At 43.3% G+C, this 27,117-nt stretch overlaps 1 protein-coding gene across 4 annotated transcripts in view; it reads right to left on the reverse strand.

Moving 5' to 3' along the window:
- KIAA1671 (KIAA1671 ortholog) overlaps window positions 1–27,117 on the reverse strand; it is a 52,939-nt gene that overhangs the window by 12,040 nt on the left and 13,782 nt on the right. Inside the window, exon 1 of one of the 4 annotated variants that reach the window (XM_069871158.1) lies at window positions 11,343–11,858. The exons of 2 other annotated variants lie outside the window; for them this stretch is intronic. In XM_069871158.1, coding sequence (XP_069727259.1) covers window positions 11,343–11,627 — 285 coding nt within the window. In that variant the 5' untranslated portion in view covers window positions 11,628–11,858. Of the gene's footprint in view, window positions 1–4,189; window positions 4,405–11,342; window positions 11,859–27,117 lie in introns of those variants that run through there. One more of the 4 variants, XM_069871160.1, reaches the window with a different exon arrangement.

The raw sequence follows: 27,117 nt of genomic DNA on the forward strand, positions 1-27,117 counted from the left end.
TTTTGCACTTGTACCAAGTTACACGCTGGAGCTAGACAGTTACTAAAATAATACATTGTGCGCAGATAATTAAATGTTGGCCCCTTCTGCATTCATTATCCTGAACACACACAAGTATGGCTTTCAGTGCAATATCAGCTTGGCTCATGAAGATCTCAGCAGACAGAAGATTACGTTGTTTTCCAGTTGACAGAAGATTTTTCTCTCTTAAAAGCAAGAGTCCAAAAATAAAAAGCAACATCACTCACTCACCCCCTCCAACCCACCTGGTGGAACCCACTGGTGGAAACCACCAACACACCTATTCCACTTCAGACAGGATGTACAAAGTACCAACCATATTAAATTCAATAGGATCCCTTAATATTAATGAGAAAAAAAGATTGCACGTTTTCTTGTGCCCTTAATTTTATAAACCTAAAGAATGCTGCCTTAAGATTATAAAAATAGTGACATTAAGGATAATTCACCAACACTGGTACCTGGCTACTGAAGAAGCCCTACAATGTTTGGCTATTTCCATTTTCTTACCTCAGCTCAATGACTCCCTGCTGACAGAGTGGTCCATCTTAATGCAGAGCAAAATAAACAAACTATTACAATGCACCATTAAGAGACAAAACAAAATCCTCAGTTTGCAATACCAGATAGAACAGGGAGTCTGTGAGCTACCAGAAACAGATGTTTCCTGCTTTTCATCTTCCAGATGTTCCCACAGCCTAATAATTCACTGGCAATAACTCCTACACTTTATATACAGATACATACATCTATGTCGAGGGGTAAGCAAAGTTCTTACATTTTTTCAGCCCCTTCCAGGTATAAGTTTTAGCCCCAGTACAAGGCACATACCTCCAACAGCCAGAGGACTGGTAGGGGAGAGCCTGGCATTTCTTAGACTCCACCAGGCATTCCCTCCTGCTTGGTCTGGGCACATGTTTTGGTTTCCACAAATTCCTTCTCTAGCTTCATGATTTCATACTTTGCATCAAGGCTAAACTCACACCCCTGGGCTCAGCCTTCTGCTGTCACCTGGTGGCCACGTCACCTTCGCCAAGTGGATTCACTTCTAGGAAACGTGCTAACAAATACAAATCATTTTCTCTCCTTCCTCCCGGCTGCTGATGTGATGGGGTTTTTTTATTTTTTTTTAATCTCAATTTCACATTCTAAGTTACTGCATCCTTATAATCAATATGAACAGAGTATTTATCAACTTTTGCCACTTTCTGCACAGAAAATGTTGCATCCACATTAGGACCCATAACCACAGTATTTAAGAGCCATCTTTTATAAAAAGTGTAGTGTTATCATGAACGTGATGGTTGCAAGAAGAAAACATGCACAGTCCAGATAATAGCATTTTGGCAGCAACAGGAAAGAAATTTAGATGCAAACATATTGTTCATTTGAAGGCTCAGTAACTCTCAATAAAAATTTATACTGCAAATGAACTGATCAGCACATATTCCTCAACTTCAGGGAATATTACTTGATGTAATAGGTGCCTGAGCTTTGAGGTGCAGTTCTATAACCAAAATGGCACAATTGGCACCAAGACAATGATTTCAGATTCTAAAACCAGAACAAGCCTGAGAAAGAGATAACGCTACTACTTCTGTAGACATCATGAACTTCAATTCAATAAAACAGACTGAAACATCTAAATGTAAGGAATAAGACACTTCAAACTCTAGGAGATTACTATGTTGAGTAATGCTGTGCATTTTGCTCCTGGAGGAAGCTCCATATTTCAGCAGTCGACTGTGCATTTCCCAACCCATACTTTTTAATAGGCTAAATGACCAGCTGGAAAAAATAAACCTTCATTCAAGTCTACAAACGTTCCCTTAGGCCTAAACTACTTAAAGAGTCTGGATTCTGTCAGCTGAGAACCACAGAGCATTTAAAGCTGTGGGATAACCTGGTCAGCCAGCAGGGAGAGCAAAGGTACCAAGGACAACCCCAACAGGGAGAGGCAAGAGGAGCTGATGCTCTGTGGGCCTGGGGGGAAGGTGTCATCTGGGGGAGAGAGGTGACAGAAAAGCAATTTATCACCCCTGCAGCTTGGAGGAGACGGCGTGTGTTGAAGAAGGAAGTGACAACAAGCCATCAAGGTTATTCTTTCCAGCACATGATTATTAACAAGCACAAGGATGATGAGTTGTAGCTTTTCTTTTGAAGATCTCTTTCCTCTTTTTGAAGATCTCTTCTTTTTGAAGTCCTCTTCACTGCACTCCAGAAAGACTCAAGGTAATCTGGACATACAGAAGGCGCTGGGCAGCAAGACCTTGGAGGTGCTTGGGAAAATCCATTGCCTTCTTTTCCAAAATGTTTACTCTCAGCACAATAAATTTACTTTAAGAAACAGTAGAGGCTTTTATAAAAACAGAGGGATCACTTCCTCTATTGCCACCCCTTTCCAGCCTTTACGCTCTCTGGGTAGCACTTCATCACTGCTACTAAACTTTTGGGGTTTTAAATACCAGTCAAAATTACACAAGTTCCTAGAACCATACGTATGTACTGTTGTGTTCTAAACTAAAATCACATCTCACACATACATTTGCATTGCCTGGCATTAACATTTTACTTGGCACAGTTTGATGCTACAGACAAAGAGCATGAATGAAGAACAAACTGTGATTGCAAAACAAAAGCTTTAAAATATAGGATGGAGTGGGAAAACACTCTCTGTAAGAGACAACCACCCATTATTAACTCAAGAAGCTTGTGCTAATACTTGTGGTCCATTCTCTTTCATTACCCATCCCTGAGAGCAGGGACCAGGTTTGAAAAGAGGAGCAACACGTGGAGCCAGGCCACGTAACAGCCATTGCCTCGATAAGCAGAATACTCCTGATACAGTTAAAACAGACATTGCAAAGGAAAAAGCAATTAAAAGAGGAGTCTCGTCTCTTCTTGGCACACAAAATAAACAGAAATTAGGAATTTTCTTAGTTATAATCACAGAAAAATCTTGACAATCAATTAAACACTGCTCTCGATCCCCTATTCAAATGCTGTAATTCTCTGTGCTTTGATCTTTAACTTCATAATTCTTACAACAGGAGCCAGGAAAAAAATCAACTTAATTTTCATATAAAATAAAACAGCCAAGCTGTAATGATTTGCCTCTAGTTCTTCTTCTAAAATGAGACACGATGATTATGCCTCTTTCAGTACTCCCTTGGAATTAAGCTGGCTTTGGCAGCAGTCCAGGACTGATTACTCCTGCAATTTCCAGTTCCTGAAAATGATGCACATACAATATTGGTCCTACCGGCAGAAAAATTGACTGTAACTAAGAATGAATGCATACATTTACGTGAAAAAAATCCTTTGCACTGATGTGAAATAAAGAGCTGGCATACAAGGAATGTCAGCTGAAAGAGATCTCATGAGTCAGAACCTGCACAGACAGTTTCAAAAATATCTTTGTTTGCAAAAGAGACCAAGACATCAGACAGCGGAAACGACACCCCTCGGCTTGAAGTGCAAAACCCAAAGTTAAAATCTACTGCATATGAAAAGATAACCCCACAATGGGGTTTTGCATTAACAAGGCAGATGGTTAAAACTCAAAGAGGAAAAATTTTGCTAATTTCTTGAAAAGCTTTTATTTTTTTCCTATTTCTCTTTTTTTTTAATTAGAAGAAGTTGGAAGTTTGGTCAAATCATCTATATTCATAATTCCCCTGCCCCTTAAGTGTGATACTGCACTTCAGGGGAGTTTACAAGTCCTTAGAAATCCAGAAAACCATCCTAGTTGTTCCCCACAACATGCCAGGAAGATGGCAACGCACCTTACTCTATTAAAATTGTGTTTATTATTTCATGGTTGACTCTGCTTTGAGCAGGACACTGGGCTCAATGACCTCCTAAGGTCCTTTCTAACCTGAATTATTCTACAATTCTTCTAATGATTCTAAGGATTATTACTAAGATTAGATAAGAAACTATACCATATATACTAAGAATATAAGAAACTATATATTTTGGACCTCTAACAGAATTATCAAGAACAGAACACCGTATCAAACCCAAACCACCAACAAAAAACACTGCAACAAGAAGCCTTAGGAACTCTACAACATTTCACAACCCGTGTTATTTTCTCTTTGCAAGTACAGTAGGCAGAAAGTCTCCCTTCACACAGCCACCTTCCTAGGGTTTCATATATACTTACTATCCGGCGAATTAGTGCTGCCCACAAGGAGTAAGTCATGGTTCCAGACCAAGGCTCCAGGTAGTTCCCTAGCAACCAGGCAAGAAGATTGACCAACCCAGCCTTTAACCAAATTGTTGAAAGGAGTCACTGCCTCAAAGAAACGTCCCTGGCAGACGGCAGCACCTTCTGCCTCCCACCCCACCCTCCATGCTGCAGGGACAGATAAACACTTCCAGGAATTGCACATTTTCTTTCTGACCTCACTGATGAGGAAAGTTAAGAGACCTCCAGCACAGGCTCCACCCACGGGCATCCGTGCACGAGGACAACTTCTTCAGCCCTCCCAAATCCTCAACTCAGCGCAGCATCTTCAAACCAGGGATACACTTCTCAAACGCTGGAGACCAAGCCAAAGAGCAGCGACAAAAGTAATTGGATGAATCGATCTCATAACCTCAAGGTCTTTACATTACTCTACAGGCCCTCTCCTCTGCTGCCAGCAGGAGAAAAGACCAGAGCGAGCAGCCTTGGTGCCTGCTCCAGAGGAGCACCCACCTGCCCCCGTGCCCTCCAGGGAGACGACAAGCAGGTTTAACGTGCCAAACCGAAGCTGCTGCCGGGGGTCAGAGCATCCAAAAGTACTCGCACACTATATTTAGCACTGCTACATCCTAAGGAACTGCACTGCTCTACTCAAAAGACCTTTAAATCATAAATGTTTAATTTCTCCATGTGCAGAGGAGTACGTACCAAGTCCCATGGTATAAAACATTCCCATAAATGATATCAGCCACTACATCCTCACTGTTGCTATGCAACCCAGGGCTGCCACAGCCATATGTGTTTTCTCTACCTCTTCCACCAGGATACAATAGGCAATAACCAATCATATCCCAAATGTTAAAAGCAGTCAGCGTTTACCTCATGAAACGTTGGTTGGTTTTAGAGGGTGACTGGTTTAACTCCCCACCTTTTCACAGATTCCCAGCGTGATGCACAGGCCTGAAACCCAGCCCCTTCCCCTTGGGAAGGCATGATAAAAACAGCCAAAGTGCAGACCTAGTTTCGCAGAAATAAGGGGAAAGGCAAATGTCCTTTCCAGCCCCAAATCCGTGGAGCAAATGCCAAGAGCAAGTTGTGAGCAGCTGGTACTAGGAGTAGCTGGGTGGAGAGGGCAGAGCACACCCCAAGCCGCTGCATCCTACGTGCAGTGTTAGCTCAGCTGCTCTCCTTTAAAAGGTTTGTCCCACAGCCTTGCTGATGGGGAACACAGCCTTGGTCTTAAAAGCTAAACTCTTTTAGCTTCAATAATGTATTTGCATTGAATTGAAACGAAGCTAAATGCACGTATTTAACATCTGTCCTTTTGAAATGTTTACGCGCCTTCTATACAGTAAAAATATTTTCACCTGTACCAGAAAACCCAAACTGTGCAGACCCAAACACTAAAAATGATTCCACAAGGGGGTCAGTGCAGAGCCGACAGGGAACCTCCTCCCCACATCAGCACAACCTACTCACTGCAAGCAGCAAAAAAGCAGCCAGAGGAAACCCCTGCCAGCAAGTTCAATGATTTACTCAAGTTCAAACAGCACGGTCCCAGCAAAACCTTTCCAGCCTAAACTTGAACTCCTAAGAGGCTCAACTGTCACAGCTTCCCAAAACCCAGCATTTTCCACAACTTTTGAACATACAAAATGACTTCCCTTGCTTGCTGGTCTTTAGCTCATCGCTTCTCCTACGTTCATGGACCCTTCATGCAGAACCCCAGCTACACTGTGCCTCCGGGAGCCAGGTCCAGCCAAGACATTCACAATTTGAAAAGCAGTGGCACCAAAGGGCGACCCCAAGGCTATCCAGAGCTGACTGGTCACAACAGAGAAAGTAGCCAAATTGATCCAGATGAAGCTAGTTTTGCCAGGAATCTGGTTACCATCATGCAGTGAAACCTACTCACTGCTTTGCAGGGACTCTCAGTGACATTAACCTCCACGCTCCACTGCGGGTTTCAAAGACATTTTAGGGTTTGCCATTTTTAAGCCCCAAAAACAGAACTGCTCTGACTTGCTGTGAACACTCACCACACACAAACCATGTGGTTTCAGCACAAGGCTGAAGACAGCAGAGGAGGTTGAGCTGATGTGCCAAAAGCAGACAAGAACCAAAACTCTAAGGACACACCTTGCTGCAGCTGAGCAAGCCATGGCAGCGCCTTCTCCGAGGAGGAAACCAAAGCAGAGCAGAGTAAACAGTTGGGAACACCTTTAAAATCCCTCCTATATCAACACATTACATTTTCTTTTCAGTCTCAGGCAGCTAAAAAGAAATTAAACCCCAAGAAGCCAAGCCCAGCAGGATGGGAGCCAGCTGGTCCATCAGGAAGAGTCTGAGCACCCTGTCCCACCTCAGAGACAGAAACTCACTCCCAGAGGGCATATCTAGCTCCAGAAGCATTAATGGAAGTTGGCAGTAGGAGTTGAACAGGATCTCTCATCTCCAACATCACAAGTTACAAGCCAGAACATGACGATTTTACACTGGTATGGCAGGAAGGGAATAGATTTGCTGCTTTTGAAAAGCTACTTGCTTGAAATCAACACCTCCTACTTGAAATACTTTATTTCACAGGTCTTCCGCACAGTTACTGTTTTTCCACACAAGACACAAGCTAAACTTCAAACAAACATTCCTGGGGAAAAAAAGGGCTCTTTAGTTTAAAGTCTGGATTTAAAGATGTACAGAAAGCGACAGGATTTCTTGACAAGTGACTAACAAACAAGCAGACTTTGGGAACCGTGCACTGCTCGTTTAAACAAAAACCTCAGACAATTTAGATGATATTTTAGAAGAGAGCAGTCAAAATGCACACAGGCCAATGAACACCACTAGTATTTCCTGGAACAATCACAATGGTACAAAATTTCAATAAAAATGGGTTGCCAGCACTGACTTGTGTTCAGGCAGGTTTTGTTTAATGCAGTTTATTTCCCTCTGAAAATTGTTACCACTCTGTGCTTTAAAAAAAAATCAAAATAAGGTGAACGAGCACAAAATGTCCAGCTCTACATATATTTATGTTCTTTTCTTATGGTCTAAGAAAACAGTAAAAATCAGCCCCTTGCAGCCAGCCTAAATAAAATCACAGAGTAAAGTTGTCTAAGTGATTATTCCCATCAAAATAACAAGGGAAGAACAAAGGCAGTCTACTAAATACCCATCACTACAGTTTTATGGCCCAGATTTACGCTGCCAGCTACGTTCATGGCCTGTTAAACCAAAGAAAAGTTATTAAGAATGAAAAAGAATGAACTGTTCCAGTATTGGCCCTTGTATCTTCATTAATTAAACTGAACAGCTTTACTCCTCCCCCCAAAACAAGACAAACAACTCATTTTGAAAGCGTATTTCGGCAAACACGCTTCACACCACCATAACGGCTCTCTGGAATTTCAAAGATAAAAATCAATTCACTGATGGGATAAAAAAAAAATATTTAGAGAGCAATTCATTGCGCTTTTGGTGAATATTGGGGCAAAATAGTTCAGCAGCTTTTTGTTGTAGAGTCTATATAAAAACAGCAGAGGTCAAGATAAAAATGCCAACTTGGATTAACTTCTTTTTACAGTTTGCTGAAAGATGTTCACCAGAAATGACAAACGTTTGCAGACAGACCTTGGGGTCACAGAATCAATCATTTCTGTTCTATCTCAAAATCGTCTCCCAAAGAATCCTGAATACCTCTGAGGTTTCCCGCAGCTTTGTTGTTGATGCCAGCAGTCTGAAAGCAGTTCAAGTTAGAAAAAAAATTAAGTACTGTGCTTTCTTAGTGGTGTGAAGGGACAGATGAGGAACTGAACCACCACCCTGTTTGTATTGTAGGGTAACAAACCTAGAGATCCAGAATTACTGCTGGCTGTGAAACCAGATGCGATACCTACATTAGAAACATGACTGGTATCACTATGATTAAAACAGAGGCAATGTTTAATGCAAGCACCTCTGCTCACCCTGGAGGACAAGGTTGGATGGGGCTTGGAGCAACCTGATCCAGTGGGAGGTGTCCCTGCCTGCGGCAGAGGGTGGAACTGGATGGGCTTTGAAGTCCCTTCCAACCCAAACCATTCTATGGTTCTATCACAACAGACACCGAGCTGATGATGAGAGGAAAAAGGGGAAAAGCCTCAAAAAAAAATCTGGAAGAAAAAAACAACTTTAATGTAAAAGGTTTCACCAGAAAGTAAAGACTTCTGAAAGCTCAGCTACAGATTCACAGGTCTAATATTAATATACCAGAACAATAATGACATGAAAATCGGTCCCATGACATCATGTGCGGACAGTTTTCAGTGCACGGACCTGCAACAGCAGGGCCCCACCACGCCCGGGTGCCGCAGCCAGCAGGTTTCCTCAGCCCCCGGTGACACCTTTTTTCCTTAAATTAAATATGAGAACACCACATTACATCTATTTGTAGAACATACTCTCAGAGCAATTAGATTCAGTGTCAGTGGAAACAAAAAGGAGAAGTGACGAGCTGGGAAGATACAGCTACAGGAATAGAGCACAAGGCAAAAGGGAAGAAGGAAGGAAAAGCTTGCTGGGAAACAGCAGCTGATGAGAAACACAGCGTGCACTGGGGTTGTGCTGTGAATGAAGGCAGGACAAATGACAGTGTTCCATTTCAATCAAGAAATTAATGGGAGTAAAAAACGGAAAAATTATAATAATTTTAAGTCTTTTTCCCAACAGCCCACTGTGGAATTTAACAGAGAAACTCCTGAAAATAATTCTTCCGGCAATCCTGTTCTTAATTTGCACATCTTAAGTTCTGACTGACGAGCTGTTGGTCTGAGAACCACAAGATAAATTAAATCAGTGTTAGCTCTTAGGCTCATTTTATCCCTTTCTTGGCTTTTAAGCAATTCTTACGAACACAGCTGTACTTTCTCTAGGTTCAGAATCAGCGTGCCCTGTGTTAACCAGGTGTAACCCAAATCAAGAGAGAGGACAAATGGACAGCAACATCCATGCAGTGGAATGCACTCTTACACCTCCACTATCTTCAACATCAGCAGAAAGTTTATGCACAATATCTTAAAGTGTGCTGGTTGACTTGAGTTTTGAGAGGTTTCCTGGTCTTGTACAATGCCGAGTTCTCAGCCACCAGTGACAGCAGAGAAGAGCTGAACACCCCCAGCCCTCGCACAGCAGGCATGGGGTCAGGAGCTAGCCAGCCTGCCTGGTCCTTGCTTAAAATCTGCATTGCTAAAAAGTCTCAACAGAGTGACTGCTCTAGAATGCATCCCTAAAGCAAACAAGTCAGTTTATGATGAATTACAGGCTTTATACTAATTGCATAGGTTCTTTATAGAAAAATGTCAGGACTAGGTCAAACCAGGAACCTGCTCCAGCCAGATGAAACAATCACAGGTCAAGGTCTGTGTTCAACGTTGTTCTGCACAAGCCAACGGCACAAACTTTCACAAGTGCCAAGACCTGAAGTTTGAGCACAAGAGTTGGGTGCAAGTGAAACAAAATTCATGCATAAAGCCAAGTCCATGCAATATTACAACTGAATCTGAGGAACAGCATCTCCGATGGCCGTTGCCAGTGAATTACCTGGAAAGGTCACCCTGCATCTCACCATTTCTGCTCCGTAAGCAGCACAGTACAAGGACAGTAGGACAGTTGCCCTCTGCAGGTTCCACATTTCCTTGTTGCAGTCCTCACTTCTTTTAAACAAGTTCTTAATTCAGATGGTTCTAATAAATTTAAGACACCAGCTTAAAAAAGCAACCAACAGAACTTCATCATGCTAACACTGTAACAGTGGTTACCAAATATTTATCTCTTCATTCTTGTGCTCACTTGACAATATTTCCTTTTCCACTACAGTCAAACAGGAGATTAATTGCAAGCTAGGACAAAAATGCTGTAGCCATAACTGATAAAACGCCCTGGAAATAGCCCGTACCCAAACACCACACCTGCCCAAGGAATGCAACTCTACCTTCAATCATTCGATGAACAAATCTCCACGAGGCCACAGCAGAACTTTGTGCATTTCTACCTCACAACGGCTTAAAGAAAAACCCACCAAAATCCCACAACCCAGAACATTTTGGCCACTTCAAAGAGGAAGCTGCTCAGGATTTAGCCAAAGCACCAAGGCTTTGGTCCCGATTCCACTCTAGTGCACACACTTCCCATGGTGAAATTCTGAAAATTTTGGGTGCAACTCAAATCACCAGTTCAAGCTCTTCTCCTTGAAATTAAACAGATTCATTTACCCTTCAACACACTCTAACCAAAACCCATTGTGACTCCGCAGTATTTGCTGCAACTCAAAAGAGGGGCTGCGAGGAGCAAGGCAGTCCCCAGCCCTGCTGCAAGAGCCCACACCCCTTCCACTTGGGAAAGGGGCTTCTCTGTACACAACTGGCATTTCCTCCACTGCTTTGCCATGTCGTTTAATACAGACCACCTGAAAAAAAAAAACCAGAGACTAGGAAAGGTATTTCATGGGAAAGGAGGAGCAGGGAGGGCCTCTGCTTGGCACACAGTTGCAGTGAACCCATGAAATTACACCCTGCCCCTGCCCCACTACAGCCCTCCCAAGTCATGCAGGTCATACAACTTCAATTGCATGACAAAATAGCAATTATACTGAGAAAACACACCTCTTTCTCAATAAAAGAAGATAATAATGATCATTTACCATTGCCTGCAGAGGAAGAGTGCTTAGCTCCTCTTACAAATTTAGTTTCAGGCATTCTTTACTGACAAATTACCAGTGTGGATGTACAAAGTCTTGCTGACCTGTGGTGTTTGACATGACTGACCTGAGTACAGTTTCAGACTAACTTTCCCTTCCTGGTTTTAGACAAATATTTGCCCTACCTTTCTCTGTTACTTTAAAAAAGATCAATGACATTTTTTTCCATTCCCAAAACCTCGATTTACTGTGTTTGCTGACAAATGAAAATATGCATCTGTGCTGCAGAAAGACACCAGCTGGGAGCAGACAGACAGACACCACTCCCTGCAAGTGTTTGCGGACACTATTTTTAAACTGGAAAGCAGACAGGGTAGAGGTTTTGTTATTAGATAAAATCAAGGGGGTTGCATTGTATTCACTACCTCGAGAGTCTCAAAAAGGTGCATAGCTTACAAGCTCAGGTGGCTCTGAACTGGTCTGCCTCTTCCTCAAAGAGGAAAACCTCTGCTGACTCCGCACTGAAAACCTTCGGAAGGACTCTCTGCTCCGGGATGCAAAGTGCCTGAAGGAGGAGGTTCGCTTGAAGGGAGTCCTGCTTCCACCTTCCCCGCTAGTCCGTTCATGAGCAACCGCAGTAGTGACTAAATTTAGTGCTTCCTGTAAGGATCTCCGCACTGTACCCATCCACTGGGTCATGTGAGTTTGTGCCACTGTCAGTTTGTCTCCAAGGTAATCCATTTTTCCAGCAGAGATGAGAAATCAATATTCAGTAGCAATTACTGTAAAGTATATCCTCCTTAACAGCCCTGATTTTATTTTGCAAAACAGATTCCACTTATTAAATATTTCAGCTAAGGTGAATAGCACTTACACTGTAACCACCAGCATATTTCTGTATTTAAATAACGTAAGATATGGGTGGTTGGAGATTGGTATTTGTCAAGTAGGAAAAAATAAAAGACTTTTCCTACTTACAATCAGATTGCCAGAGCTCCATCAAAACATGTTTAATTCAGCCATGTTAAAGAGAGAAATCAAGGTTTAAATCCTGACACAGTCTCTTGAAATCTGTCCATTAACAAGCACAGAATTAGTCTCTCACTGTCTCATTTCAGAGCCGGAAAAGAAACACCCTTTTTAAGCCAAGTTTTTGTTTAACTGTAAATATCAAAAGGATAAAAAATATTGTATTCTTCTAGCTCGGCAGCTCTTCAGGTAACAGTACATTAAACGAAGTTCTGACGCTTCTATACAATCCATTTAGCAGCAGAATAATTAGGTCTTCTGAAAAATAAATCCAAATTATTTCCTTCCCCCAGAACTCTGCAGGGAGGGCTCAGCAGCGGCAGAATCCCCTCCTCACCAGCGTGCCCATCTTCAGAACCATTCCACAAGGTTTCCCCCTCCAGAAGCGCAGAGCACAGGCTGTCGAGGGACAGTGAAGCTGAAGGGGAACCGCGTCGCGCCTGCTGCCGTCAAGACTGGACTCGCTGGATGCTCAGAGCTGCCAAAAGATCTTCTGAATGACATCAGCTTCTCTGCTTCAAGGGGGGCTTCATAACAGAGGAACGAAGCCGGGAATGGCCAAACACCGTGCCAGCAGCCAGCATGGAGACTTTCCCCACGCCTGTTACAGCCGCCGCACACGCCAGCTCCTCTCCTTATGGCATCTGGAAGCCGCTGGATCTCACAGCTGTTTGCAAGCTCGCACAGCAAGGTCTGCCCTGCTCCCAACGCTCCCTGAACCAGGCACGAGAGGTTACACACAGACGAAAGCCTCCGGTATCCTATTCCCTCCTCCCTGACCCTGCCTTGCCTCTTCGGAAACAATGAGCTAGGTGAAACAGCCGCAGAGCTCTGCCTAAGGAAGGATCTGGGCTGGGCTTTATTATAGTACAGGCAGGGTTGCCATGGCAACCAAGGGACCAGCATCTGCTTGCTGCCTAAGCAGGAGTCGCACAGATCTATTGGAATGATTCATAGTTTGCCTATGTCACGTGTACTTACGGATTTTTAACCCTTCCTTGGGAAAACAACAGCAACACCTCCACCAGGGAATGTTTTACACTGACGCCAACAGGCTTCCTAGCCAGAGGGGGCAGGTTAGGACAGACCCACCCCCAGCTCCCGCTGTTTGAGTGGGCACTCGGGCAGCGCCAGCACCTATTCCTGTGTTATTATGGGATTTCCAAACTCAAACAAGACACTTTCAAGTTGGTGACTACAATATCGCTGCAAGATAATGATTAAACCAGAAACTCAGAACAAAGCTGAACAGGTCTGACCATTTCAAGCAGGTTTTTTCCACTTTCACACACTGCTAACAACTGCTGTGAGCAAGGGCTCAGTGTCAGTCCCTAATCCCACTCCCTTCCCAACAGCCGGGAGACCATGGGGTCAGGGTAACAGGAGGATCCCACAGATAAAAGCACCATGCAGCCAGATGCCACCTGCCATGGAATTCCTGGACACAGACCATGTGGAAGGACAGCAGAAATAAAGCTGAGGATTTATATCAATAAAGATTGGTAGTGTCCAAGTCAAGATCTGACTAGTTCAGAATGAGGGCAGACACCAGTAGGAAGGTAAGCAAGGCATGTTACAAGCTGCTCACTTTCTGTTTATTCAAGGGATTTTGGTTGCTGTTGCTTAATTTGCCATACAAAGCCCCATGGCCTTGCATCATCGCCTCCTCCCCTAAACCCTTCAGGAAGGGATTTAATGGAATTAATAATTTCTAGGTGGTATTTTATGAAATGGCTTTCACGTAAACTCTTATTATATCAGAAATGCTGCTTGGAAACGTGCACATAAGATGCTCTGAAAAATGAGGTGTCTTGCCTTTCAAGCCCTGTTTTTAAGAGTTGAACTTCACCAACCTGTTACTTGTCTCCAAGAAAAACTTCAGTGCCAAAATGCAGGTTTCCACATCTTATTGTTTCTGAATATCTTATTTATTTTTTTTTATATATATTTGCAAAGAAGCAGTCTAATAAAAAGGCTCAGTGTTAAAAGGGGATCAAACCGAACGAGAAAAAAATTTTTTCATAGAATCACAAAACCATTAAGGTCAGCCTACCCAGCGCTCTGGGTGGTGGTTGCCATGCGAGTCAGCAGTGCCTTCAACCTAACAGGATGAGCAGAGCAGAACTGAAGTTTAACCAACCTTCTGGTACATCACCTCTCACAGAACAGGAGGGCGTGCATAAATACACTTGCTGCAAGAACTTCATGTGTACATGACTTGAAGGAGCTGAAAATTCACTAGAGAATATTTTCTACTTTTCTTCCCCTGAAAAGTGAGACGTTATCCCCAATTTACCATTTTCATCCTTAGAAGTTCGCTAAACTAGTTGCTTATTTGATTCTATCTGCAATACTAAATTTAGCATCTTCTGGCTACCACGTGAACATACTGCGAGGTAGTTAAGTACACTCAGCATCTAAATTATTGCTTAGATTTACACTTCAATTAACATCATGGCAAAACCTTTTAGAAGAAAATCACACGAGCTTTCACCAAATTCAAATGGTGGAGGATTTTTCCACCCTTTCAGCTGAAATGCAGTAAGTGACTGCATGTTCTCCTGCCCAAGCTTCGTACCAGCAGCTGCTGGGAGACTGACAGACTGCGCGATCAAACTTAGCTTCCTCAGAAAATTCATGTAAAAATAAACAGGGTCTGAAAAAAAATTGATTCAGTGTTAAGAAAATGTGTAGTTAGATAGAAGAAATGTCCTCAAAAATCCCTCTCACTGGACACTGCAAGGACTGGCTAGAGTCACAATTCTACTTTTTTATTTTCACTCCTCCCACTGCCTGGATCTGCGCCGGGTGGGCGTGCAAGGAGGGGATTATTCTGCTTTATTGAATGGTCTGCTAAGTAAAATAACCCACCAAAATGCTCAGAGGACCCTATTACATCACCCAACCAACACCAAGGAACACTTGAAATGTTGACAGAGTTATCAAAGGCTGTAAGAAACTAAATAGCAAACCATGGTTTGGGACTTTTCCAATTCAAGTGACATTTCACCTGTATGAAAACCACAAAACTCTATCAAAAATCATCTCGAAAGACATATACCAACTTCTCAATAGATTAAGGGCTACACTGACCATAGAAGAACACCAATTTCAAAGAGCACGCTGCCATGGACAAGGTCTCCTGCCTGTTGGTGTGCACACAATGCCCCAGGAAAGCCTGGGAAAGGCAGAAACTTGTTCTCTCTCTTTCTTTTCTAAAGCTCCCCAGAAGATGATGCTCTGTAGCACTCCACACAAGCTTCCCTGCTGGAAAAAGCTCACAACTTTATTTTAATTAAGTAACAGCATGTGAGTTACACATAGGCTCTATTTACTACTTCTCTGGTGAATCCATGGACATTTTTTATAACCATTAGCCCACAGAACACAGCTCAAACCCTGCAGATGCTCTGTAACTGTCTCCGAGCCCCTCAGTCTTTCTGGCTGAGCAAGCGTTTGCTTCTGAACAAGAACAGCACAAGAGGAACTTCAACCCTTGAAAAACACTAGTGATTATCTCATGCTGCAGCCACTCTGGAGCTGACAAGGGTCTGCAGTTTCAGAAAACAGAGAGCACACATTGCTAACCAGGACTGCATTACTAATTACCGCAAAAGCAAATGGGACCTCGTTATTCAAACATCGCTGGATACTTTTATTATGAACATCTATTCCACCTACAACTCAGAAATACAACCCTGCAAAAAAGCAACAATCCCTATTTTTCCCCTCATTCAGTAGGAACCAAAATTCTATGGTTACATTATGTTTTCCAAAAGCTTCTTTCAGCTCATTTTGAATTTTACCCATTATCAAATAACCCTCATTATGCTAACGACTACATGGGACTGGAAGGTCAAATTAAAGATGGGCCTGCATGTAGCCCAGCACATAATGCACACGCCGTGAGGTGCAGGTGGAACCTGCAACACAGCCTCGTGAGGAGCGTGAGCCACTCGAGTCCACGGGGGCTTTAGCAACGGCTGGGTCATCCCACCACCACCTCCCTTCCAGCAGCACCAGCATGCATAGAACTAGGAGGGGGATTCAAGGTATCGAAAGGATACTAGGGATTAACTTTCACCTAGAGTGGATCCCTGATGATCCTGTGTCAGCAAACCAGATGGGACATACATTAGTTTAACTGCAAAAACAAAGTCTCTGCTTTGTGAAACCTCAGTCAGAAGACCATTCTCCTGATGTTTACCCACCTCACTCCCCAACACTCCACTTAAGTCAGTAATTATTAATAATTCATGCATTTCTTAAGTGTTTTCTGCAAGTCAGCATCTCGCATACAAATATCAGGATCGAGTACTTGCAAAAATCATGACAGCTTCAATTCCATCTCAGGCCTCTTTGTTTGTCCATCTCGATTACACTCAGTCTTCAGCAGCCACGGCAGAGCAAAGCCTGCCCTTGTAAGGCTGTTCTGCTCTTGCATTCCACATCCCCGCTCTTTCAGTTTCATTAGTAAGAGAACTTAAATTAACCTGTTGTGTTTGACATTATGGACTATTTAAAGACACAGCACTGTGCTGAGCTTAGTTGCATGGCTCCAGACTCAATTACGCCTTGGCTTCCTCAGACACTACAAAACAACTTAGGTTTTTTTATATGCTCCTTCTTTTTGCCTCTGTATTCCCTGTAGAGAATAGGAGAGGAGAAAGACGAAAGGGATTAGCCGTTTTATCTGGATTTGGGTTTTGGTGGGGGGGTTTCCCTTTGGTTTGGTTTTCATGGCAGTACAATTAATGCAATTCATTCAGATACCTGGACTGTTTCACCTACCACAAAAACCACACACAGTCTACAGTCAAAAGAAATGGAAGGGGGAAAAAAAAGAGAAAAACAGGAGTGGAATGGATGGAGTTTTTAGCACTAGGACTTTGTACAGTGCCTGTACACTGAAATCTCTTGTAACCTGGAACACTGGGTATCTCAATATCTACACTAAATATTTGTTTTCTATTCCTACTTTGGTTTCCTAACCAAATTGAGCAAATTAAGCTCACGTATAGAGTTTGAATTTATCCTTATTCAGAATTTAGGATGACTTGCATAGGACTTGACGTTAAAGGTGCTCCCCTCATACACAGAGCCAACTACAGAAGGGACTGAAATTTCTAGACTTTTTCCCTTATAATAGTTTATTTTAAAAGCCCTCAGAGGCCTCACAAACAAGTGAGCACAGAGAGACTGCAGCAGCAACAGGTTCTGGATCAACATTTGGGAAGTTTACGCAAGCACACATTAACACAAGAGACTTTTAAAGAAAGGTGCTGAAGTCCCTCATAAAGTATCTCATCAACATAGCCCATGGCTATTTTAGAAAAGCTTTATTTTTACAGAGGTAGTAACAACGTCAGAGTAACGCCGATCTCTTAAAGTAATGCATTTCGATCGTGGGAAACAATTACATTTTGAAATTCAGTGCCGGTGGCTTTGCAGACAAATACTTCAATTTAGTCCTCCAGACTGAAGAGCAAAATGAGATTTCCTGAAATTCATGCACCATAACTGCAAAAAGGCCAATGTAATAAGACTGTCTTTGCAATTTGCCTCTGAAATCTGAGTCTCATCTGATCTGGAACAGGACACAAGAATTCTTTATTTATCATCCAGTCAAATTTGCTTCAGGACAACCCTCACTAGGCAACTAATCTGTGTTCCTGTGAAGCCATCGCACTGCCCGCTACGCAAGTGTCCCCAGGGCCCATGGCACATCAGGACGACTGCTGATCATGGTCTCATCTCCTTCCCTGCAACGTAACAGAACGGCAGAAGCGCACGCTCTCGAAGTCCAAATCCCTTTGACAGCAGCTGCTGAAAACACAAGTGATACCGCCCACATGTTGCACATCCTTATTCCATGACTACTTTAAGTCCATCTAAACTATTACTACTTTTATTCGATAAATAACAGCCAAACTCGCCTGACTACCATCATGCTATCCTGCCCACTCCAGCTGAAACATCCATGGAACAGAGAAAATGATCCAGAACAGCCTAACTCCCAGGCACAGGGGGGTAGGGGAAGGCTTTATTCTCTTGCCTTGCTCTGCACTAACCTGACAACCCTCTCAAAGCACAAAAAGCATTATAAAAATAATCATGTTTTATGGCAAGCACAGTAGAGTCCCCCTGTGCAGGGGCAGAAAAGCAACAAGAACATCGCCCTGCCACAGCAAGAGGCTTCAGGGAGGTAATTAGCAGCTTCCCTGCAGAACCATGGCACGGGTTTTGTCACTTCCCGATGTAAATGAATGTGCTTTGCCAAGGTTTCACAAACAAATAGCTCAGAGACTTTGCACATATCTTCTTGAATGTCAGCTGAAAGAGGACAACAAAAAGGAACTAGGAAAGGCAAAATAAAATATAAATCCTCTCTCCCCATCTTGCACAGAAGGGGGCTTGGTTTTATGTGATTTTCTTGACTGTAGGTACTCCAGCCTGCTGACTCTGAACATGTCCATCTGCAGTAAGGATGACTTGGAGTTAGAAGCATGAAAACCAGCAGAAAAACACACCCGGTGCTTAGGAAGCACAGGTCAAAATGAGAAGCTAGAAGAGAATTAGAGGATTCAGAAGTGAGTATGAGGGAGGTCCTTGATCCTCTAACCCCAACAAGGTGGCAGGAACATTAAAGGGCTAAACGTCTCATACCTACCAAGTGGTAATTTATGAAAGCTGAAGCTTACACCTGGATGTGGATTCTCGTCTCACCCCCATCTTCTGACAAATAAAACATTCTCTGCAGCAGACAATGAGAATTTACCAACAACACTACAAGAACAGCATAAAACTGTTCAAATGTTCAGTGCGCAGATCATTAAACTCCCACGTGAAAGGCTCCAAACCACTTTCACATACAAAGAGCTACCACTTCTAATATTTTTTCTTCTTCAGTCCTTTAAAATCTGTGACCCGCTCTGATCCATGAATTTGAAACACACAGACATCCACACACTTCAAACAAGCCAAAGAATAGGAATTTTGCTGGCACATCATCTTTGCCCCTCTCATGCAAGAGGAACATTAGCGTATACGAAATGAAGCTTTTTATCACAGAGAAACATTTTGCAATGTTTGCTAAAGAAGGTCAGGTACCAAACATCTGATCTGCCTGCAAGTCCACCCCGTGGCAGGACTCTTCTTCCTAGGAACACTCAGTCCCCAGCACACTCTGCTCTCATCCACATCCCCCGTGCTGCTATCACTGCCCTGCCTAACGTTTTATGGTATCACAGGGCTCACGTCCATTCTTTCGATTATAAACCTTTCAGGGTAGATTTGTCTAACTGTTTCTCTAAGAACTCTAACATCCATGTACACGGCAACAATAACAAATCAAACCAAACCCCACAGCAGGATCACCTCAGCAAGATAAAGTTCTGCACCTTAGGTTCTCATTGAAGCACAGTCACATTTCACTTCTTACAGATTTATCTAAAAAATATACAGCAGAAGGGGTAAGAACAGGGGAAAGCAGAGCAGAGTCTTAAGCTCCAGACGTACTTGAAAGCTGTGCTTGCCTCCAAATTAACCAGGATTAGAAAAAGCAAATCTGTATTCTGTAAATCTGTATTTTTTGTTTTCCTTACAGAACTACGGTTGCGATAAAACAAAATGCAATAGTATTTTTCATGACTGAACACTGCACATACGCATTTATTCCTGCCAAAAATGATTTTACTATTGTTCTACCATGCTCATTTTTTATGGCACTAGTGAAAAAGTGCAGTTTCCTCTTTTCTTTTGTAGTTGAAGTGGACAATCAGCCATCCTTCCCTCCATACAAAATTCAATGCACCTTTACAGTAGTACTTAATTATTCCAAGATGAATAAAAATCTGTAAACAAAGGTAATTGTGAAATTTAGCTTTTAATCTACGTTTTAAATTTAAATGGTTTAAAAAACAATCCCCAGCAATAATGGCAACAACTGTAGTGCCAAAACAGTCCTCCAGAAAATCCTTGTCCCCCCAACTCTGTTCCTCTTGGACTTAAGAGCGATCCAGTTAAACATCCTGAACATGCACCGTTTTGTACCTTGAATTGTTTCAGTATAAAACAAAGCTACCAACGTTAGAGCTGAGGGAACAAGCTAAAAATACACTGTGTTGTTTGAAAGCCCATAGACACACTCATTCAGCACTTCCCTTCCATCTCAATGGAGGAGGGAAAACTGAAAAACAGAAGCAGGAAATTCCTACAGCACAAAGATTCTGGAAAGTACTAAAAATGTTTTCTTTACATTTATTTACGTCAAAAGGATCAAGCCAGGCATAAGATGGATTCTTAGTTTTTTTCCATTTATATGAATTCAAATCCAGGATGAAGGTGGTTTTTGGTTGATAAACCACTACCATACAAATACAGGACATTCCTCCAATGCAGACTAAAAACCACAAACAAATGAGCTGCAAGCTTAGCACTAAGCTAAGCATCAGCTTTTGTATCACCTAAGAAAGATGCTATGGAAAACCAGGAGCTAATCTGACAGTAGGGGAGATAGCCAATGTCAACAAGAAACACAATGTGAAACTCATCTGTAAGGGAAGGCAGCTATTTGCACAGTGAAATGAAAATATGAGCATGTAAACAAATACAAAGCAGGCTGAGCACCACATGCTCCCTGCAAACGTGCCCAAGCGTTCTCAGAAGCAGTTCTGTTGTCTGGATCAAACACATGATCTCAACGCGCGACTGATTCGAATCTCACTGAGGTCCCAATCTTCCATGAGGGATTGTCCCCAGCACGCCAGGCAGCCACAGGACCAAAGCTTCTGCCTGCAAAGGATCCTCTCACATCAAGGATGCAGAACCACGACCAGGGCTCTCACGTTAAAACCTATATGGGAACCGCTTTTTCTCTAGCACTTGATCCAATAGACTCCACACACTAAGCACAGGTAACTGCAAAATATCTTTAACAGACACTTCCTGAGGACAGAATGGGGCCTCAAATACTTCCAACTGCTACACTTATCACAGGGCAAAGACGGGAAGCGAGGGGAAGGGAAGTGAGTGAAAGAAAACAAGCATGAGAACATGCTACTGCTGCTCAAAAAGATAACGGGAGGAAGAGGGGTTGGGAAATCTCTTGCTCCTGTGAGTCAAATTACGTGCAAACAAGAAAGGACAATCTGATACGAAGAGATACTCAAAGCATTTCCTTCATGTCAATTGATATAAAGTTTTACTGCCAATTCAGACAGACCCTCATACAAGCAGTCACCCAAACCCCTCCTCACCAGCCCCCTTCTGCAAAGGCATCAAATCCCAACTCCTGAGATGACGCCAGATTCACCAGTTTCAATCCATCTCCTTAAAATTTTGCCATGAAATTCTGATCCATCTCATTACACACAGTCTAAGCAGTTTTGCAGCCCGACAGCCCAGCCAGAGCTCACTCTCCATCGCCCTGGATGGGGTTTGTCATCCCCACTCTAACAGCAGGAATCCCCTTAGGCCAGTAGAGTCTTTTCTTGTGCACAGCTGAGCCTTTGGGGAAGAAGGATTTGACCCACACACACTACATTTAAGCAGGTTTTAGCAGTCAGAAAATGTCTCCTCCAATCTCACAAGTTTTCGTGTTGCTTGGTAACGCTGCACCTAAAGTCAGGGCTGTCTCGGTGGGCTCCCGGCGCCAGGCAGCACTGGCAATTCCAAACGCAGCAAACACACGCAGCCCAGCTTCAAGAAGTGACAGACAGACAGACTGCGTGCCGTGCTGGGGAACGGTATGTGCTCTGCAGAGTCAGATTTGGTGCAAAGCATGCTGCTCTCTTAATTCAGTCAGTAAATGCCAAGTTTACTACTCTTAACTAGTGCATTTCTGTCATCCCTGTCAAAGAGATAAAATACAGAACTTTGTTACCAACTGCCTAGAGAAACTTGGGTGTTACTCCTCCTTCTTGCAGATGGTGCTCCGGCCAACTACAGCTACTGAAGGTTCAAACCTGACTTTTGGAACTCAGAGAACAATTCAAAGGAAAAGCATACCTTTTTGCACAAGGGATTTCCTTCTTCAAAGAGCAGTAACAAGAAGGTAAAACTGCATCTTAAATCATTTGGGCTGTTCTCAGCATAACCCCATGCTGCCAAACAACCGTCTGAACCACCTTCCCACTGCACAGCTGGGAAGCACCAAGTGCCAGGCTGTGCTTCCCATTTTCTCTCTATAAAACACTATTCCATGTGTCTTTCATTCACATCAGCCACTTCTCGATTGCAAGAAGTGGAACACATACCAGGGGTAAGTTTATACACTACATCCTCCATCCATTTTACCTTGCAACATAGCATTTTTATGGCATGTACTCGCCATTGTGTGCATGCGTGGTTCCGTTATTTCTTGGACTCTGCTCCTTCTGCCTCCTCCTCCCGACAGCTTGGCCACGCACAGCACATCAGCCCCACACAGCTCCCAGGGCCCCCGGTATGTGGTCAGTGCCCAGCTACACCCGGCCAACACACTCTGATGGAGCCCAGAGCTGTGTTGTGGTACAAGAACAAACCCGTAACTCTGCAGAAGGCTACATCTCATATCACTTATCTGGTTTGTTGTTACAGGTGTGGCCTTCGTTTGCATTTTTTAGATTAAGAGCATTATTTCCTGCTAGGTCTGGAACTCGCTGGAGCTGAAAGGCTGATGTACGGAAATTCCTCCTGCGTTCTCAACTTGATTTTCTGTATTTCCTGCCCTGACTTGGGAAGCACTGTTGAATTACAAAACAAAACCAGAAGTAACTCCAGTTTCATCTGACATCTACAACCTCCAACCCCAGCAATCCAAACTCGCCAAACACGTACTGTGGTCAGTAAATACTCCATCCTGCCTTCCTTAGTGTGGCAGGTGTATATTAACCTTTAACCATGAAACACTAAACCAGATGCCACATTTTTTTTTCCTCCAAGCTTCTTCCAGGCTTAAAAAGCAACTTAAGGTAAATCTGAAGAGAAGCTCTGCACTGCAGTAAAGTCATGTCACACCTTAAGGAAAGGCCACCACAAAGGACGACTTTCACCATGCTCAAGTTGCTCTCTAAAATGCCGTTTCCTTTCAGTACAGTAAACACGCGGTGGCTGTATGAACAACTCGCAACTGCTGAAAGAACAGGAACAATAGTGGGAACTTGGCTGCCTCCCAGCATCAGCGACATGGACAACAGCTTGGGAAAGCAGGAATCGAGTCAAAACAACTTTAGATCAAAATATTAGTGGAGAGGCAGTGAAGTTACCTCCTCTTTGTACGCAGAAATGAAATTTTACAACCCAGTTCAGCCTCCTACCAGAATCACACTCACCCCTTGAGATTCAGATTGAAGGGCAGGGGGGCAGGGGCAGTCGGTCCCCCAGCTCCAGCTACTCTGAGCCCAGAACAACACAGTCATGACCAAAAAATTGCCAGGCCTACAAATGGTTACATCTTACTGAATGCAAAGTTTACTGCTCCGAGTTAACCTATTTCATAAAAGCATTTTATGGTAAATTAAACTTAATAGCACACCTAATTATCATAAACTGTCTTGGATTCCACATGGTTTCTCTTGCACAAGCTTGGAAGCTGTGTGAGAACAAGCAGCCTCCCACAGCTGAACAGCTCTCCCTCGCGTTCTCGCAAGGAACAGGCTTCCTCCATCAGGTTTGTTCTGTTTTCTCGCTCTTCACAATGACACAAAATTAGAATTCCTCTTGTACAGCAGCATTCAGGAGTCGGAAAATGCCTTTCCAAATAGATTTTCCTCTGCAACAGGGCTTCATTTACTCATTACCTAAAAGGCAGGCTTAGCTGCTGACACAGACACAGCAGATGTACCTCAGACACTGCCTGGGTGCGAGGGATTTTTAAGTCTTCGGAAAAAAAACGCATGCCTGAAATGGGACTGCCCTGGCATCAGAAGTAAATCCTGTAACAGAACGGCAGCAGACACTGTCTGCAGGAAATTCCCAGGCAGTGCTCGTGATGGGAAGCCACACAGAGCACCTTCCCTCTCTTAAAGCAGGGATAACCATGACTCGTGGCATGCAGGTCGATGATTAATGTTTCCTTCTATCACCCATCAAAACGCTGTTGCAGTGACGTGCGACGGCAGCACAGTTATTATCCAGCTGCCACTTCCTCCAGAGTCACCTGATAAAGAGGTATCAAAACCACTCTCCAAAGACAGCAACTATCATCTTGTCAAAACAAACTTTAGATCTTACTTTTTTTAAGCAGCTTAAGTTCTTTTGATTTTATAATTATTGTTTAATGACTGTCAATAAAGACTAAAAAGGTCTTTCTAAACCACGGTGCTGCAGGGTAGCATTTGATATAAAACATGCTGTTTTCTTTTGAGTGCTTTCAGGATGGAGCATTTGTCTGCTATTTGAGCACAGACATGTGCCAGACTGAGAAGAAACAATTCATCAGGAATGGTACCTGGCATGCTCAGCCTTCTCACCTCCTGCCAGCTCTGTCCCCACCACAAGGTATCTGGCCTCCACTCACCCAGATGGCTTACATCACCTGATCCTACCTGTGACAGATCATCGTTTATCAGTGTGCTCCGACAGTAGCCTCAAATATATCAAAACCGAAATTACATCATCAAAATCAGGGCATCCCCACAGAGCACCCTGGGGCAGAGCAAGAACAGCTCACAACTTGGAGATGGCTAAGGAGAGGAACAGAACCAACTGAGAGCACTCCACTAGCAGCTGTATCCATGAGCAAGACAGAAAAAAAAAAGCTGGTTACTGGACAGAAGGCATGACAAAAGAACAGGAAACCTCACTGCTGTGGCCGCATACCTGGCATGCTGACCAGCTCGACCAATGCAAGCAGCTGGATAACAAATTATTGAGCTGCACTTAAAGGGCTTCTTATGCAAGTCAGACCTAAAGATGTCTTGTATCAGCTGCAGCAAAGCTCCTCGCCAGCTGGAAAAGGGTTGATGAATACCCCATGTACCCTGGAAAATACTCAAATATAATAAATATAGCACACGTCCACTGAAAGGCTGGCACTTGAATACATCATTATGATAATGAACCAATTAAAGATGATTAAAAGATAACAGCTAAGAGGATGGTACGTGATAGAGCACAGAAGGAAGTGATGACATGGAGAGCTATGATTCAGTCTCTGAATTTCAGCTGCTGAACTGCAGGTGACCACAATGCGTGTGGTGATCAGTGCGCAGTGCTCGGCTTTATGCTTATCTGAGTGTTCGACCAAAGGGGCCTAAAAACCAAACACAGCATCTAACTGAAAATATGACTGAAAGCAACTCAGTAAGTTTGAATTCCAGGCTGATGGAAAAGGCAGCAAGAGGGGTCAGTGCTGACACCAACTGGATGCAAAACAGCCAGCCCTGAAAACACGAGGAAGAGCACCGCTAGCAGCCTAGGGGAAAGAAAGCACAGGCTGCAGCAGGAGGGACCCAAGGTAGTCCTGGCTGGGGCTGCAGACAAACCTGTTCTCCCCTAGCACCAGCAAATGCTCAGCGGTACACCATACAGGTTGTTGCAGATGGTGTGAGAAATCTGAATGAAAGAAGGATCGTTAGAGTGCTGGAGTCAGAAACCCACAAGCTTCAGAGAAATTTCTTCCAACAAGCAGCCCATTCCTAGTATGAAGAAACAATTTACTGAGAGTGAACCAGAGTGGTGTTTGAGTCCTGTTCTTTCCGCTCTCAAAGAAACATCAAATGATTTGACCAAAACCAGACTGTATTATCACACCAGCCAGGAATTTCTGGTTCCTTGAACAGTCATCCTAAAGACTCCTAAAGGCTTTAAGCAGCAATCTGCAAGGCTCTATCTGCACTCTCAGCTTTCCTCTTCTTTCATTTTGGGGTTTTTTTGCTAGTTGGGCTACTTGCAGCAGTAGTTCTCAATAGCCCTTGTTAGTCCATCTTCTGTCATCAAAAAGCCCATGCAAAGACTTCCCTAGGAATCTGCTTCTCAATAATCCCCATTTCAGTGTTTAAAGAAAACCCCAAACAAGAGTGAGCTGCATCCAAGCATGCAGCATACCTCATCAAGAGTGCAAATGATCTAGGTTTGATAAGCTTGCTATTCTCTTTATTACAACTCAAACTTGAAAGGGTTGAATTACTGGGCAGAACTCTGCTTGCATCTAACACAATCTACCAAAAAAAACATCTTGCCAGGCACAAAGATTACTTGTCTGAAACTTAGCGCTGAGACTTAATGCCCTGAGCACAGGACACAGACTTCTTAGAGGTCAGTCATCACTTTGCACATAGTCATGTAGACCACAAACTATGCTGTGCTCAAAAATATTAGGAGGATTTCTTTTCACAAATCTCCTAACCCATCACAATGATGAACATCCTGTCCAAAGACCAGAATAGGAATCAGCAGGTACCTAGCAGACAGCTAGCACTGAGTGGGCCCACTGTCCAACAACTCCACCACTGTGTAGGGGTAAAACAAATACACAGCAGAGGAGATGCAAGCTATCAATAGCTCAAAATAGTAGCTTTAAAATTGGATTTTCATTATAGTATTTTTTAATTAAGAGCTACAGCTTCTTCACGCATGTCCCACTTAATGAATAAAATATCTTAGCTCCCCAAAACAGATTAAATAACACAAACCTTGACAACTAACCCTGACATCTCTGGTTTCTCCTGAATAAAAATAGAGAGAACTGATAAATATCTCCTTAGCAGCCTTCAGCTGTAACACCAACACAGAAAGTGACAAAAGGCGTGGCTGTGCTTTCCCCTTAACATTTCATTTTCCATATGTATTTAACATCACAGATATCACAATTACCTGTCCAGTATTTTCTTGCAGAAAGACAGCATACACTAATGAAGATGCCCAAGAAATGCTCCAATGCCCCTAAAAGAGCTCATAAACACAGGAAATTCTTCACCATGAGGGTGAGGAGGCCCTGGCCCAGGTTGCCCAGAGCAGAGGTGGCTGCCCCATCCCTGGAGGGGTTCAAGGCCAGGTTGGATGGGGCTTGGAGCACTTCAAGTACCATTTTCTCTCCCAGAAGCAAAACATTTCTCATCTCACAACTGATCAAAGCACAGACAGGGTAAGGACTGTAAAATTAAATGAGAGACACCAACTCTTTTGCTATGGTTTTAAAACACACTAGCAAACAGCGAACATGGAAAGGTTTAAAGTGTGAATGCTGATTATTTGCTAATTTACAGCTGAAAATGTAGCT

The sequence above is a fragment of the Phaenicophaeus curvirostris genome, chromosome 17 (assembly GCF_032191515.1).
Source record: "Phaenicophaeus curvirostris isolate KB17595 chromosome 17, BPBGC_Pcur_1.0, whole genome shotgun sequence".
Lineage (NCBI taxonomy): Eukaryota > Metazoa > Chordata > Aves > Cuculiformes > Cuculidae > Phaenicophaeus > Phaenicophaeus curvirostris.